General features: G+C 39.3%; 1 protein-coding gene across 12 annotated transcripts in view; it reads left to right on the top strand.

The window, feature by feature from the left end:
* Nucleotides 1-17,478, top strand: part of DOCK3 (dedicator of cytokinesis 3) — a 413,180-nt gene that overhangs the window by 260,649 nt on the left and 135,053 nt on the right. For all 12 annotated transcript variants that reach the window (XM_033424479.2, XM_033424476.2, XM_033424475.2 and 9 more), the window contains exon 10: nucleotides 15,912-15,993. In XM_033424479.2, the coding sequence (XP_033280370.1) occupies nucleotides 15,912-15,993 (82 nt within the window). The remainder of the gene's footprint in view (nucleotides 1-15,911; nucleotides 15,994-17,478) is intronic.

Here is a 17,478-nt window from a genome sequence, read left to right as displayed (position 1 = left end):
TTCGGTCCCAAAACTGCATCATAGCTTGCTGGGGCTACTCTGCTTTGTCTTTGGAGTATTTTCTATGTTAACCAACCTGGCTTCCACACTGCAGCCCTAGTGATCATCCTAAAAACTTATGAGATCAACATTGCTTCTCATAGTTGAATTTTCAGATCTTCTGTAAGGCCCATAATGGGGTTTTCCAAACTTGCTAATCCTAAGAACCAATTCAGACCTTTTTAAAAATACAGGTTCTTGGGCCCCCTCCAGGAGTCCTCTCCTCTAGAGATTCTGATCCAGAAGATCTGGGATGGGACACAGGAATCTGTACTTTTAATAAGCTGGGAGGTACTCCTGGTGATAGCCAAGCTGGGACAACCCTCACATATAATGCACTCCATGGGTTTGTCCACTCTACATTGCACAACACACCCCAGCTCTCCAGTGCCCTCTTAACTCATGATCTGAGCTTCTCTACCCTCAAGCTGCCTCATACTTAAGAGGGTCTGTACTTGGCACACACTTCTCCTGGAACCCCCTTCTCTTCATCTCTAACTACCCCTTACCAAATGCTAAAAGTCTAGCAAAATTGCAAGAATTTGTCCCAATGTCTCATTTAGGCAGCCTACCTTCATCCCAGTGGAGCTTGTCAGCCCATTTCTGTGCAGTTAATTATAGCATTTTCACATTGTGTTGTAATTTTTGTTTTATCTGTGTCTCTTTCCCAGTAGACTCAGAACCTTTGAGGATAGGGACCATTTCATTTCTCCATTCCCAGCATCTTGCGTAGTTTCTGGAACATGATAGGTGTTCACAAATGCTTGTTGAAATAATAAAAAAGAGAGAGGAAGGCTAGAAAGAACTCTTTTTTTTTCTTTAATAAATTTATTTATTTATTTTTGGCTGCATTGGGTCTTCGTTGCTGCGCACGGGCTTTCTCTAGTTGCAGCGAGCAGGGGCTACTCTTCGTTGTGGTGCATGGAGTTCTCATTGCGGTGGCTTCTTTTGTTGCAGAGCACAGGCTCTAGGCACACGGGCTTCAGTAGTTGTGGCGCACGGGCTCAGTAGTTGTGGCGCACAGGCTTAGTTGCTCCGCAACATGTGGGATCTTCCCGGACCAGGGCTTGAACCCGTGTCCCCTGCATTGGCAGGCGGATTCTCAACCACTGTGCCACCAGGGAAGTCCAAGAACTCTTGAATTGTAGTAGGAGTCATAAAAATGTTTTTTGGAGCCCTGAAGTGTCTTAGGGACAGGTGGTGGTTAGGAGAGAGGCCTGAGTAGGGAAGATTCCTCCTCCTGTCCCTTCTCCCTGCCTCTCATTCAACCAAAGTAGCTGTATTTTTTTTCTTTTAAGCAAGGAGAACAGGTGTCTTTTTTTTTTAACATCTTTATTGGAGTATAATTGTTTTATAATGTTGTGTTAGTTTCTGCTGTATAACAAAGTGAATCAGCTATATGTGTATATATATCCCCATATTCCCTCCCTCTTGCATCTGCCTCCCACCCTCCCTATCCCACCCCTCTAGGTGGTCACAAAGCACCGAGCTGATCTCCCTGGACGATACAGCTGTTTCCACCTAGCTATCTGTTTTACATTTGGTAGTATATATATGTCAGTGCTACTCGCTCACTTCGTCCCAGCTTACGCTTCCCCATCCATGTGTCCTCAAGTCCATTCTCTATGTCTGCGCCTTTATTCCTGTCCTCCCCTAGGTTCATTAGAACCATTTTTTTTTAAGATTCCATATATATATGTGTTAGCATATGGTATTTGTTTTTCTCTTTCTGACTTACTTTACTTTGTATGACAGACTCTGGGTCCATCCACCTCACTACAAATAACTCAATTTCATTTCTTTTTATGGCTGAGTAATATTCCATTATGTATATGTGCCACATCTTCTTTATCCATTCATCTGTTGATGGACACTTAGGTTGCTTCCATGTCCTGGCTATTATAAACAGTACTACAGTGAACATTCTGGTACATGACTCTTTTTGAATTATGGTTGTCTCAGGGTATATGCCCAGTAGTGGGATTACTGGGTCATATGGTAGTTTCATTTTTAGTTTTTTAAGGAACCTCCATAATGTTCTCCATAGTGGATGTATCAATTTACATTCCCACCAGCAGTGCAAGAGGGTTCCCTTTTCTCCATACCCTCGCCAGCATTTATTGTTTGTAGATTTTTTTTTAATTAATTATTTATTTATTTATTTGCCTGTGTTGGTTCTTAGTTGCAGCACGTGGGATCTTCATTGCGGTGTGTGGGGTTTTTGTTTTTTTTGTGGCACGTGGGCTCTCTAGTTGTGGCTCGCGTGCTCAGTAGTTGCAGTGCGTGGGCTTAGTTGCCCCATGGCATGTGGGATCTTAGTTCCCAGACCAAGGATCGAACCCGTGTCCCCTGGATTGGAAGGCGGATTCTTAACCATTGGATCACCAGAGAAGTCCCTGTTTGTAGATTTTTTGATGATGGCCATTCTGACTGGTGTGAGGTGATACATCACTGTAGTGGAGTTTTTTTGTTTGTTTTTTTTGTTTTTTTTGCGGTACACGGGCCTCTCACTGCTGCGGCCTCTCCCACTGCAGAGTACAGGCTCCGGATGCGCAGGCCCAGCAGCCACGGCTCACGAGCCCAGCCACTCCATGGCATGCGGGATCTTCCAGGACCAGGGCACGAACCCATGTCCCCTGCATTGGCAGGCGGACTCCCAACCACTGTGCCACCAGGGAAGCCCTTCACTGTAGTTTTGATTTGCATTTCTCTAATGATTAGTGATGTTGAGCATCCTTTCATGTGTTTGTTGGCAATCTGTATATCTTCTTTGGAGAAATGTCTATTTAGGTCTTCTGCCCACTTTTGGATTGGGTTGTTTGTTTTTTTGATATTGAGCTGCATAAGCTGCTTGTATATTTTGGAGATTAATCCTTTGTCAGTAGCTTCATTTGCAAATATTTTCTCCCATTCTGAGGGTTGTCTTTTGGTCTTGTTTACGGTTTCCTTTGCTGTGCAAAAGCTTTGAAGTTTCATTAGGTCCCATTTGTTTATTTTTGTTTTTATTTCCATTTCTCTAGGAGGTGGGTCAAAAAGGATCTTGCTGTGATTTATGTCATAGAGTGTTCTGCCTATGTTTTCCTCTAAGAGTTTTATAGTGTCTGGCCTTACACTTAGGTCTTAATCCATTTTGAGTTTACTTTTGTGTATGGTGTTACGGAGTGATCTAATCTCATACTTTTACATGTACCTGTCCAGTTTTCCCAGCACCACTATTGAAGAGGCTGTCCTTTCTCCACTGTACATTCCTGCCTCCTTTATCGAAGATAAGGTGACCATATGTGCGTGGGTTTATCTCTGGGCTTTCTATCCTGTTCCATTGATCTATCTTTCTGTTTTTGTGCCAGTACCATACTGTCTTGATTACTGTAGCTTCGTAGTACAGTCTGAAGTAAGGGAGCCTGATACCTCCAGCTCCGTTTTTCGTTCTCAAGATTACTTTGGCTCTTCGGGGTCTTTTGTGTTTCCATACAAATTGTCCAGTTTTTTGTTCTAGTTCTGTGAAAAGTGCCATTGGTAGTTTGATAGGGATTGCGTTGAATCTGTAGATTGCTGTGGGTAGTATAGTCATTTTCACAATATTCTTCCAATCCAAGAACATGGTATATCTCTTCATCTGTTTGTATTGTCTTTAATTTCTTTCATCAGTGTCTTATAGCTTTCTGCATACAGGTCTTTTGTCTCCTTAGGTAGGTTTATTCCTAGGTGTTTTATTCTTTTTGTTACAGTGGTAAATGGGAGTGTTTCCTTAATTTCTCTTTCAGATTTTTCATCATTAGTGTATAGGAATGCCAGAGATTTCTGTGCATTAATTTTGTATCCTGCTACTTTACCAAATTCATTGATTAGCTCTAGTAGTTTTCTGGTAGCATCTTTAGGATTGTCTATGTATAGTATCATGTCATCTGCAAACAGTGACAGTTTTACTTCTTCTTTTCCAGTTTGGATTCCTTTTATTTCTTTTTCTTTTCTGATTGCTGCAGCTAAAACTTCCAAAACTATGTTGACTAAGAGTGGTGAGAGTGTGCAACCTTATCTTGTTCCTGATCTTAGGGGAAATTGTTTCAGTTTTTCACGAACAATGTTGGCTGTGGGTTTGTCATATATGGCCTTTATTTTGTTGAGCTAGGTTCCCTCTGTGCCTGCTTTCTGGAGGGTTTTTATCATAAATGTGTGTTGAATTTTGTCAGTAGCTTTTTCTGCATCTACTGAGATTATCATATGGTTTTTATCCTTCAGTTTGTTAATATGGTGTATCACATTGATTGATTTGCATATATTGAAGAATCCTTGCATTCCTGGGATAAACTCCACTTGATCATGGTGTATGATCCTTCTAATGGTGCTGTTGGATTATGTTTGCTAGTATTTTTTATTTATTTATTTATTTTTAGCTGTGTTGGGTCTTCCATGCTGCGTGCAGGACCTCTCTAGTTGTGGCGAGTGGGGGCCACTCTTCGTTGAGGTGCACAGGCTTCTCATTGCTGTGGCTTCTCTTGTTGTGGAACACAGGCTGTAGGCATGCAGGCTTCAGTTTTGTGGCATGTGGGTTCAGTAGTTGTGGCTCGCGGGCTCTAGAGTGCAGGCTCAGCAGTTGTGGAGCATGGGCTTAGTTGCTCCACAGCATGTGGGATCTTCCTGGACCAGTGCTCAAACCCATGTCCCCTGCATTGGCAGGCGTATTCTTAACCACTGCACCACCAGGGAGGCCCCCTGTTTGCTAGTATTTTGTTGAGGATTTTTGCATCTATGTTCATCAGTGATATTGGCCTCTGGTTTTCTTTTTTTGTGAAATCTATGTCAGGTTTTTGTATGAGGGTGTTGGTGGCCTCATAGAATGAGTTTGGGAGTGTTCCTCCCTCTGCTATATTTTGGAAGAGTTTGAGAAGGATAAGTATTAGCTCCTCTTTAAATGTTTGATAGAATTTGCCTGTGAAGCCATCTGGTCCTGGGCTTTTGTTTGTTGGAAAATTTTTAATCACAGTTTAAAATTCAGTGCTTGTGATTGGTCTGTTTATATTTTCTATTTCTTCCTGGTTCAGTCTCGGAAGGTTGTGCTTTTCTAAGAATTAGTCCATTTCTTCCAGGTTGTCAATTTTATTGGTATAGAGTTGCTTGTAGTAATCTCTCATGATCCTTTGTATTTTTGCAGTCAGTCGTTACTTCTTTTTCATTTCTAATTCTGTTGATTTGAGTCTTCTCCCTTTTTTTCTTCATGAGTCTGGCTAATGGTTTATCAATGTTGTTTATCTTCTCAAAGAACCAGCTTTTAGTTTTATTGATCTTTGCTATTGTTTCATTCATTTCTTTTTCATTTATTTCTGATCTGATCTTTATGATTTCTTTCCTTCTGCTAACTTTGGGGTTTATTTGTTCTTCTTTCTCCACTTGCTTTAGGTGTAAGATTAGGTTGTTTATTTGAGATTTCTCTTTTTTCTTGAGGTAGGATTGTATTGCTATAAACTTCCCTCTTAGAACTGCTTTTGCTACATCCCACAGGTTTTGTGTCGTCGTGTTTTCATTGTCATTTGTTTCTAAGTATTTTTTGGTTTCCTCTTTGATTTCTTCAGTGATCTCTTGGTTATTTAGTAGTGTATTCTTTAGCCTCCACGTGTTTGTATTGTTTACAGTATTTTTCTGTAATTGACATCTAGTCTATAGTGTTGTGGTTGGAAAAGATACTTGATACGGTTTCAATTTTCTTAAATTTACCAAGGCTTGATTTGTGACCCAAGATATGATCTATCCTGGAGAATGTTCCATGAGCACTTGAAAAGAAAGTGTATTCTGTTGTTTTTGTTTGGAATGTCCTATATCTATTAATTAAGTTCATCTTGTTTAATGTGTCATTTAGAACTTGTGTTTCCTTATTTATTTTCATTTTGGATGATCTGTCCATTGGTGAAAGTGGGGTGTTAAAGTCCCCTACTATTTTGTTACTGTCGATTTCCCCTTTTATGGCTGTTAGCATTTGCCTTATGTATTGAGGTGCTCCTATGTTGGGTGCATAAAGATTTACAATTGTTATATCTTTCTTGGATTGATCCGTTAATCATTATGTAGTGTCCTTCTTTGTCTCTTGTAATAGTCTTTATTTTGAAGTCTATTTTGTCTGATATGAGAATTGCTACTCCAGCTTTCTTTTGATTTCCATTTGCATGGACTGTCTTTTTCCATCCCCTCACTTTCAGTCTGTATGTATCCCTAGGTCTGAAGTGGGTCTCTTGTAGACAGCATATATATGGGTCTTGTTTTTGTATCCATTCAGCCAGTCTATGTCTTTTGGTTGGAGCATTTAATCCATTTACATTTAAGGTAAATATCAATATGTATGTTCCTATTACTATTTTCTTAATTGTTTTGGGTTTGTTTTTGTAGGTCTTTCCCTTTTCTTGTGTTTCCTGCCTAGAGAAGTTCCTTTAGCATTTGTTGTAGAGTTGGTTTGGTAGTGCTGAATTCTCTTAGTTTTTGCTTGTCTGTATAGGTTTTAATTTCTCCATCAAATCTGAATGAGATCCTTGCTGTGTAGAGTAATCTTGTTTGTAGGTTTTTCCCTTTCATCACTTTAAATATGTCCTGCCACTCCCTTCTGACTTGCAGAGTTTCTGCTGAAAGATCAGCTGTTAACTTTATGGGGATTCCCTTGTATATTATTTATTGCTTTTCTCTTGCTGCTTTTAATATTTTTTCTTTGTATTTAATTTTCATTAGTTTGATTAATATGTGTCTTGGCGTGTTTCTCCTTGGATTTATCCTATATCGGTCTCTCTGCACTTCCTGGAGTTGATTGACTATTTCCTTTCCCGTGTTAGGGATGTTTTCAACTATAATCTCTTCAATATTTTCGCAGGCCCTTTCTTTGTCTCTTCTTCTGGGACCCCTATAATTGGAATGTTGGTGCGTTTAATGTTGTCCCAGAGGTCGCTGAGACTGTCCTCAATTCTTTTCATTTTTTTTTCTTTATTCTGCTCTGTGCTAGTTACTTCCACTACTTTAGGTTCCAGGTCACTTATCCATGCCTCTCCCTCAGTTATTCTGCTACTGATTCCTTCTGGAGAATTTTTAATTTCATTTATTGTGTTGTTCATCATTGTTTGTTTGCTCTTTAGTTCTTCTTGGTCCTTGTTAAAAGTTTCTTGTATTTTCTCCATTTTATTTCCAAGATTTTGGATCATCTTTACTATCATTATTCTGAATTCTTTTTCAGGAAGGCTGCCTATTTCCTCTTAGTTTGTTAGTCTGGTGGGTTTTTACCTTGCTCCTTCACGTGCTGCATATTTCTCTGTCTTCTTATTTTGTTTAACTTACTGTGTTTGGGGCCTCCTTTTTGCAGGCTGCAGATTTGTAGTTCCCATTGTTTTTGGTGTCTGCCCCCAGTGGGTGAGGTTGGTACAGTGGCTTGTGTAGGCTTCCTGGTGGAGGGGACTGGTGCCTCTGTTCTGGGGGGTGGGGCTGGATCTTGTCTTTCTATTGGGCAGGGCCACATCCGGTGGTGCGTTTTGTGATGTCTGTGAGCTTAGTATGATTTTAGGCAGCCTCTCTGCTAATTGGTGGGGTTGTGTTCCTGTCTTGCTAGTTGTTTGGCATGGGGCATCCAGCACTGGAGCTTGCTGACCATTGGGTTGAGCTGTGTCTTAGCGTTGAGACAGAGATCTGTGGGAGAGCTCTTGCCAATTGATATTACATGGGGCCAGGAGGTCTCTGGTGGTCCAGTGTCCTGAACTTGTCTCTCCTACCTCAGAGGCTCAGGCCTGACACCAGTCTGGAGCACCAAGACCCTGTCAGCCACATGGCTCAGAAGAAAAGTGAGAAAAAAGAAAGAAAAATAAGTAAATAAATAAATAAAATTATTAAAATTAAAAAAAAATTTTTTTAAAGAGTGCAACCATACCAATAAACACAAATCCACCAGTGATAACAAGCGCTAAAAACTATACTAAGATAAACATAAAAATCAGAAACAAATCAGTCACAGACAGCAAACCCCAAGTCTACAGTTGCTTCCAAAGTCTACTGCCTCAATTTTGGGATGAATCATTTTCTAGTCCGATATTCCACAGATGCAGGGTACATCAAGTTAATTGTGGTAATTTAATCCACTGCTCCTGAGGCTGCACGGAGAAATTTCCGTTTCTCTCCTTTGTTTGCACAGAGTAGCTGTATTTTTCAATTTTTCATGTGTTGGTGAATAGTGTAAGGTCTTGTTGTAAAAAAGGGAAAAGTTGATACTAAAAATAAATTTGAAAACCACAGCACTGATTTGCCTTAATGAAACCCCTTTATGCATTTCTACTCTCTGTGATTTAGAATGAAGTGGGAAAACTTGAAGAACTTGAGAAATAAAGCCAAGGATCTAAATTGGAAAATGCATCTGTGAGGAAATTATAATAGAGATTTCCTAACCTGTTGGGTTGTACAGTGTAGTATGGCCTTGGGGCTACTTGCTGTTTTCAAGCACCTGAGGGTGATCATGAGAGAGATGCTAAGTAGTTGGCATGCATCTCCACAGAGGCCCAAATTAGAAACATGAAGATTAAATGGAAAGAGATGGGAGAATCCCTCTGCATTTATTTGAGGCGTGTGCTTATATTTCCAAACCAGAGTCTTCAGGAAATAACCTCCCTAAGGATTAAACACTTTGTCTTTGCCTCAGTGCCTGGCACCTCATTGTTGGTCACCAAACATTTGCTGTAGGCATGCATGAATTACCATCAGTGGAGAAGTGTATGAAATGCAGTACCACCCAGGAATTAGAACTCTCATAAAAGCAAGTGATCTTAAAATTAAGACTCTATTAGACTTGTCACAGATTCAAATTATGGATTTCATTTGTAAGAACTTGCTCAATAATATGAAATTAATGTAACTTCATATACTGTTCATGCATAGCTCATCATAAAGACAAGTAAATGTAGAACAGTTCTCTCATAATGTTGCTTATTGAAGAATAAGAATTTAACCATCTCTTTTTTCTCTTGAAATAATTAGAGTTTTCTTACCCAGAGTATTAGGAGAAAAACTGACCCGTTGCTCTCATATAGAGGTGTGGATGTTTGTAAAATCTCATAAATAAATTTTTTTCTTTGGCCACAGTTCCTTTCACACTTTTGGGATATATGAAAAGGAGTCGTGCCTCTAGTTGGCAAATAGATTCACTCAGCATTTATCAAATTGTATTTGTACAGATTCCATCGCCTTATGCAAAGGCAGGTTGTGGAGTCCAAAGTCACCTGTCCCATTGGTACTTAAACACATAACAACATTTTAAGCCTCTGAGAAGTCCTAGAGGGTAGAAACCTCTCTGTGTTTAATGCGATATTTCCCAGCAATATTGACCACTTCTTTTGCAGAACAGCTGTTGCCAAATTAGGAAACATTGGGTAGATGTTTGCCTTCAGATAGTTTGAATGTTAACAGAAAGCAGCATTTATTTCATACCCATTGGTGAAGCCAGCAAAACAGGAAGTAATTCAATTTGTACCTAGAGCCCTTTGAAATGAAACAAACAAACAGACAAAAAAAAACCAGTTATTTTCAGTCTCACAAACTGTGAAGAAAGCCAGGTGATACCGGGAGTGTGATAGGCTCTAGGAAATGTGAAGCTCAGCTGGGCACTGGGAGAACCACCTTAGGGGCCTCGTTTTACTGCTGAGGAGAAAGAGAAGTTCTTGGGTTCTCATAGGGCCAGCAATACTGTCTACCCTGGAATTTGTTTTATCTACCCTTTTTTCTTTGGACCAGAACTTGGTGTAGCCCCTCCGAATAGCACCCCTTTCTCTAGTTTGGTAACGAGAAGCTCCAAATGGCAGCCTGCTTGGTAGATGTCTGTGCTTGAGAGATTCACTGAGAGAGGTAATGTGAGGGTGAGAGCAGTTGTATGTCTTCCTTCCAAAGAAGAGAACAGAAATAATAATAAATTCTCTTGAAAAGGCATAAACTTCTTAAAATTGTTTTTATTTTCATCTATCAAGTTAACAACTAATTTGAGTGGTTATTATATGCATTTATATGTATTAAGATAGATCAACTTCTGTAACAGTTAGACAGAAAAATGCATAACAGCTCAAACACAATAGAAATGTATTTCTTGCTTGAATACTAATACCAGGTGGGTGAATTTGCAGTAACTAGGGTGGGACCCATCCGTACAATCATTCAGGGACTCAGACTAATAAATACTCTGTCAACGCCAGTACATGGCCCCAACGTTGCCTTGGGGGATCATCTCCACTCTAGGCATCTGAAAGGGGAAAGAGCATGAAGACAAACATGTAACCAGTGTTTAGGTTTAAGCCGAGAAGTGGTATACATCACTTCTATCTGCATTCAGTGTCTAGAGCTCATTATATGGCCACATCCAACTATAGGGGAGGCTGAGAAGTATAGTCTATCTGCCTGCCCAAGAAGAAACAGAGAACATGGATTTTAGTGAGTAGCTGGGAGACTCTGACTACCACAACATGCTTGATGTTTCTCAGTGTTTATCCACCAAGTTAGAAGGTTGGTTTGTCCTGACCATCTTGTTTGCTCACTGTTGGCTCATCAATGTTTCTGCATAGTATGATGGTGATGCTACCCATCCAGTTTATGGTGACCTTTGTCAGCAGGCTTCCACACACCACACAGCAATTCTTCATGGAGCTTCCACCTTCTTTCATTCAACATGTATTGAGCACCTGTTGTAGGTTAGCCTCTTGGAAGTACTAGAGATACAGCAGTAAACAGCTCCCTTATTATTAGGGAGCTTATTCTCTCATGTAAGAGAAGGATAATAAAGAAAGAAAATAATTAGTTTGTGCCAAGTGCTGAAAAGGAGAGAGAGGGTATGGGAGGGGAGGGGTATTGCTCTTGCTAACATCATTGTAGTTGGCTTCCCTGGGAAATTGGCATTTGAATGAGCCACTTGGGCTGAAAGAACAGTATTCCAGGCAGAGGTAACAGCATGTGCAAAGGTCCTAAGGCAAGAAGGAGCTTGGCTTGTTCAAGAAACTTGTATCTAGGAGAACAGTGTATATAGAGAATAGCAAGCAAGAAAGGCTCTTGTGAGATGGGGCTCTAAAGATACACTGAATGTTCCACACAAGGCCTTGGAGACCTTAGAGATCTGATTTTTTTTTAACATCTTTATTGGAGTATAATTGCTTTACAATGGTGTGTTAGTTTCTGCTTTATAACAAAGTGAATCAGCTATACATATACATATATCTCTTCCCTCTTGCGTCTCCCTCCCTCCCACCCTCCCTATCCCACTCCTCTAGGTGGTCACAAAGCACCGAGCTGATCTCCCTGTGCTATGAGGCTGCTTCCCACTAGCTATCGATTTTACATTTAGTAGTGTATATATGTCCATGCCACTCTCTCAATTTGTCCCAGCTTATTACCCTTTCCCCTCCCCGTGTCCTCAAGTCCATTCTGTAGTAGGTCTGCGTCTTTATTCCCGTCTTGCCCCTAGGTTCTTCATAACCATTTTTTTTTGTTCTTAGATTCCATATATATGTGTTAGCATATGGTATTTTTATTTTATCTGAGAGCAAGAGTAAGCCATGAAAAAGTTTGCTGTTGTTTGATTTTGCAACAACTTTATTATATACAATTCACACACTATAGAATTCATCCATTCAAAGGGTACAATTCAGTGGCTTTAAGTAGATTGGAGTTGTGCAAACTTTACCACAGTCAATTTTAAAACATTTTCATCACCCCCAAGAGAAATTCCATACCCTTTACAAGTCACCTCATTTTCTGCCAAATCCCCAGCCTTAGGCAACCACTAATCTATTTTCTGTTCCTATATATTTGCCTATTCTGGACATTTCATAGAAATGGGGTCATACAATATGTGGCCTTTTGTGTCTGACTTCTATCACTCAGCATGATGTTTTTGAAGTTCATCTACATTGTAGTGTATATCAATACATCATTCCTTTTATGGCTAAATAATAATCCATTGTATGGATATACCTACCATATTTTATTTATCCTTTCATTTGTTGTTGGATATTTTGGTGGTTTTCATTTTTTGGCTATTATGAAAAATGCTGCTATGAATGTTCATGTACTTTTTTGGGTGGCCATATATTTTCATTTCTCTGGGATATATACTTAAGGATAGAATTGGTGGGTCATATGTTAAACTATGTTTAACCTTTTGAGGAACCACCAGACTGTTTTCCAAAGTGGCTGCACCATTTTACATTCCCACCAACATATGGTGGTTCCAATTTCTCCACCTCCTTGTCTACACTTGTTATTATCTGTCTTTTTGGTGAAAGTCATTCTAGTGGAAGTGAAGTTAGTGCCCCCATTGTGGTTTTGATTTGCATTTCCCTAATGGCTAATGATGTTGAACACCTTTTCATATCCTTATTGGCCATTTGTTTATCTTCGATGTAGAAATGTCTATTCGTTATTTTATTATTGAGTTGTAAGAGTTCTTTATAATTTTAGCTACAAGTCCCTTATCAGATATATTATTTGAACATATTTTCTTCCATTCAGTGGATTACCTTCCCCTTTCTTTCTTTCTTTTTTTTTTTTTTGCGGTACGCAGGCCTCTCACTGTTGTGGCCTCTCCCGTTGCGGAGCACAGGCTCCGGACGTGCAGGCTCAGCGGCCATGGCTCACGGGCCCAGCCACTCCACGGCATGTGGGATCTTCCCGGACCGGGGCACGAACCCGTGTCCCCTGCATCAGCAGGCAGACTCTCAACCACTGCGCCACCAGGGAAGCCCAAAATTCACCCTTTTTAATGCATAGTTTGATGAGTTTTCACAAATTTATAGTTGTGAAACCACTACCATAGTCAAGAAACAGACATTTCATCACCCCAGAAAATTCCCTTATGTACCTTTGCAGTCAAACCCGTGCCCTCCTTCCTCAGTCTTGGCAACTTCTGATGTGATTTCTGTTCCTATAATTTTACGTTTCTAGAATGTACTATAAATGGAGACATATAGTATATTGTCTTTTGTGATTGACTTCTTTCACTTAGCATAATGCCTTTGAGATTCATCCATATTGTTATAAATCTTAGTAGTTTGCTTTTTTTATTGTGAAGTAATATTCCATTGTATGGGTATACCATACAATGGTATATCTGTCTGTTCATCTCCTGATGAACATTTGGGTTCTTTACAGTTTCTAGCGATTATGAATAAAGCTGCAATGAACATTCACAATCAGGTCTTTGTGTGGACATATGTTTTCATTTCTTCTGAGTCAATACCTAGGAGTAAAATTGTTGGGTCATATAGTAAGTGCATGTTTGACTTTAAAAGAAACTGTCAGGCTGTTTTCCAAAGTGGCTGTACCATTTCACATTCTCCTCAACAGATTATTAGAGTTCTAGTTGCTGTACATTCTTGCCAATCCTTGGTATATTCAGTCTTTAATTTTAGCCATTCTAGTACTTGTGTAGTGGTATCTCACTGTGCTTTTAATTTACGTTTCTCTAGTTACTAATAATGTTTTCTTGAGGTTGTTTTCCATCCCTGTATATTCTTTGGTGAAGGGTCTGTTCAGATTTTTTGGTCCATTTTTTGAGTTGTTATTTATTATTACGTCTGAGCTTACTTTATATGTTGTCAATACAGTCCTTTCTTAGGTCAGTGTAAATATTTTCTTCCACTCTATAGCTTGCCTTTTCATTTGCTTATCAGTGTCTTTTGAAGAGAAGATGGTTTTAATTTTATAAAGTCCAATTTATCATTTTGTGATTCATGTTATATGCTTAATAATCTGAGATCACAAAGATTTTTCTACTGTGTGCTAAATATGGAAAAACAAACGTGAACAAGATACACGAAGGTACTTGTCTCATTTTTCTTGTGTGTATTCTTACAGTTTTATAGTTTTAGCTCTTATATTTAGGTCTATGATAAATTCAAGTTCATTTTTTTTTTTTTTTTTTTTTTTTTTTTTTTTTTTTTTTTACGATACGTGGGCCTCCCACTGTTGTGGCCTCTCCCATTGCGGAGCGCAGGCTCAGTGGCCATGGCTCACGGGCCCAGCCACTCCGCAGCATGTGGGATCTTCCCGGACCGGGGCACGAACCCGTGTACCCTGCATCGGCAGGTGGACTCTCAACCACTGCGCCACCAGGGAAGCCCCAAGTTCATTTCTTATAGGCAAGATCAAGGTTTAATTTTTTATATGGATTGTTCACCATTTGTTGAAACTGCTGTTCTCCCTTACTGAATTTTGATACTTTTATTGAAAATTAATTGAATATATGTGGGTTATCCCATCTTTAAACAAAGACCTCCCTCAACTCAACATGCCCATTTAACTAAAAGTTCATCGCTTCCACATCTTCACCTCTTCAAAGAGGGGTCTAGACTCACTGTTTCTGCTTCCTTATTTCTTACTCCTCACACTAGCCTCTTTCACTATCATTCCACAAAAACGGTTCTTGCCAGAATCACCAATGATATCTGTTTTAACATCCGGTTGACACTGTTGTATTGTTGTCTCATGTGATTCTCAGTGCCCTTGGGCCTCCTTGACCCCTCCCTCCTCTTTCAGACACTTTTTTTCCTTAACTAACATAGCATCCCACCATTCTTCTTATTTCTTCTGTTTTTCTATTGGTCCCTACATGTCTACCTTGCTAGTTCTTCTTCTTTTACCTGTTTCTTAATTATCAATGTCTCTCAGGATTCTGACCAAAGCCCCTTTTTCTTCTTGTTCTGTTTATATTCCCTGCTTATTCCCATCTAATCTGCTGGCTGAAGCATCTCAAATTTATATTTGCCAGACTTATAAAAGCCAGATCTTTTCTGAGCTTCATTTCTGCACATTTAACTGCCTAGGAAGTTAAGCTCTAGGAAGGACCATGAGCTCTAGGAAGAAAAGTGCCCTATATATATTGTGTTCACATTTTTGTTCCTATGTTTAGCACAGACAACTTAGTAACTATCTGTTGACTAAATGAACAAATGAATATGTGAACAAACTAAGCAACCTGTGCAGCTGATATTATAACATATCTTATAATTCTAGTACAATATTTTAGTATTGGCCTTTTTACTGATACCTAATATGTGTAATGAGTACATGACTCTGGGCACAGGAGAAGCAAATTACTTTTAGAATCACATACTTTGTCTTTGCCATGGCTCAGTTTTCCTGTTACAATTGGTAGAGAACCTTGGGATGAGGAGATGGGAATGAGATCCTAGGCAGGGGCAGGAAGGAGATAAGAGAGAAAGGAGACATTTCTCCAGAATGTTGCAAACACTGTTTCTAAAGTTTTTCAGTCCAATAATTTCCTTCAAGAATTAACCTATATTGTTTGAGGAATAAAATATCTTAATGGCCCTATTAAATTCTGATTACAGCTTTAATTACAGTACATTATTTCTTTTTTACTTTTCACCCAAACTTTTGTAAGTCCCTGTAACATTTTTTCTTGGCTCTAAAATGATTCTCAAATATTGTATAGGAAGATGTAAACTGGGTAATGTAGACTCTTTCGGACCTAGTGTGATGAATATTTTTATGATGATCTGAGTGTTCACATCAAAGAATGTATATGCTGCTTATGGGCTTACTGTTATGCCCAGAGCTTTGAGGGTATTTGGGAAAAATACAAGACATAATCCTCATTGCTGCCCTCAGGGAGCACACAGCTTTAGGGAGGTAAGAGCCACAACTGGCAAGTAAACAGCAACACCTGTGAAGCAGTTTGTAGTCTCTATTGCATGTTGCTTGGCAAGAAAGATAGTCTCCTGCTACTAGACATGTACTTTTGGCCTTGCCTGTCACTATGGGCTGTCCTGAAAGTGTTTAGGGTTTCTCTATAAATGCCCTTTTTATTTGTTCTCGAGCATGCAGTCCCTTACATTTCTCTGTCTCTCTCTCCTACATTTCAGTGAGCGGTTTCTGGTGAGACTGAACAAGAATGGTGGGCCAAGGAACCCAGAGAAGATAGAACGAATGTGTGCCCTTTTTACAGTATGTGCAAATTCTATTTCCCTTCTCTGCTGTTGACTCTAACTAGGGCCCTGCTATGTGGATATTGTTGCCCTGGAAACAAGCATTTATTCTTATTTCCCCACACACTGGTGAGAATAGAACTTGATTTATGTGTCTATCAGGTTTTAATGAAATATTTAAGAAAACTGAAATTAGCTTCAGTTTTTAATTTAATTTATTAAAGAAATATAATCAAGTACCTTTTACTGATGTACATTTTAGAAGCTATTTGATATAATAGACACATAAAATTTGAGGAAAGTCTTTCTTACAATTCTTCTTCAAGGCCACTGGGAATTTCTCTGATGTGTAAGTATGGTTTCTCTAAAGGCACCCACCAAATTTACAGCTTTGCAGTTTTTTAATGAGTTTATATAAAGAGAGACAAACTAAATAGTCCTCCTCTTTCAAATACCGAACAGAGTCTTTTTGTGCCATGATTCATACTTAAGTTTTTTCTGAATAACCATGCTGTTATTCGTGGTCTCTGAGCTCATGGACTCATCAGCTCAGAGAAGGCTAGGTAACCTGCTTATTGAAAAGTGCTAAGCCTCACAATACCACATTGCCTTGTGTATTCTTCAAGCTGATTCTGATTTACTAAATTTTTTTTTTACCCAGTTATAAAACTTAACTGCCCAGCTTTATTTATTTCATTTAATTTATTTGCTGAAGAAGAAAATAAGACCGTGTCACAATTTTAAACCACTTTTGACTATCATGGATTCTTTGATGTGCTTCAGTGATACTGAGATACATCAAAACCTGTTGAGTGCAGGGAGGTATGATGGTGTCACAGTGCCACTGCCCTCGTTTGTGGTGCATGATTGATAGGTGACAGGTGTCTCAAACCTTATGGTGTGCCTCTTAAACACAAATGGGATTTATCTAGGGCTCTGATTTGTGACTTTCTCTGAAAGATAAAATTGGATTTGTTTACCTGACCTTTTTTGTTCATTTACTACAACTTTATCGAAATCTCAAATGATGTTACTGCAGAATCAGAAGCCACTTTTACAGGAATAACTTTTATTGAAATTGCTTCAGGTATGAAGGATTTACAAATCTAGCTAAGCTAACATGAAGTTTCGTACATCTTTGAGCTCAGCATTCAAAGCTTAGGAGATAATACAGGAAGAAAAAGCAGGAAAAGCAGATCCAGGAAGACGGCTAAGGGAATTGAGATGGTTTAGTCTGGAAAGATCAATGCTCTCTCTTCAACAGGAGAACAAGGGAAAGAGTCCAAATTGCAGGTAATGGGATGTAGGTTAGAATATTGGGGGAGAGCATCTGAAGTGAGACTACCTGAACACTGAGCTGGTTCTCTGGGACCACCTTCCTGAAACAGGATTAGAATGAGATGAGACACCCATCTGTCTAGAATGTCTCAGTGACCTTAGGAGTCTTTTATAGATCCTCGTGCTCTGATATTGTTTGGTTAAAGCAGCAAAAGAAATTGTCGAT

This window comes from Orcinus orca, chromosome 10 (assembly GCF_937001465.1).
Source record: "Orcinus orca chromosome 10, mOrcOrc1.1, whole genome shotgun sequence".
Lineage (NCBI taxonomy): Eukaryota > Metazoa > Chordata > Mammalia > Artiodactyla > Delphinidae > Orcinus > Orcinus orca.
This window is presented reverse-complemented; position numbering and strand designations above follow the sequence as displayed.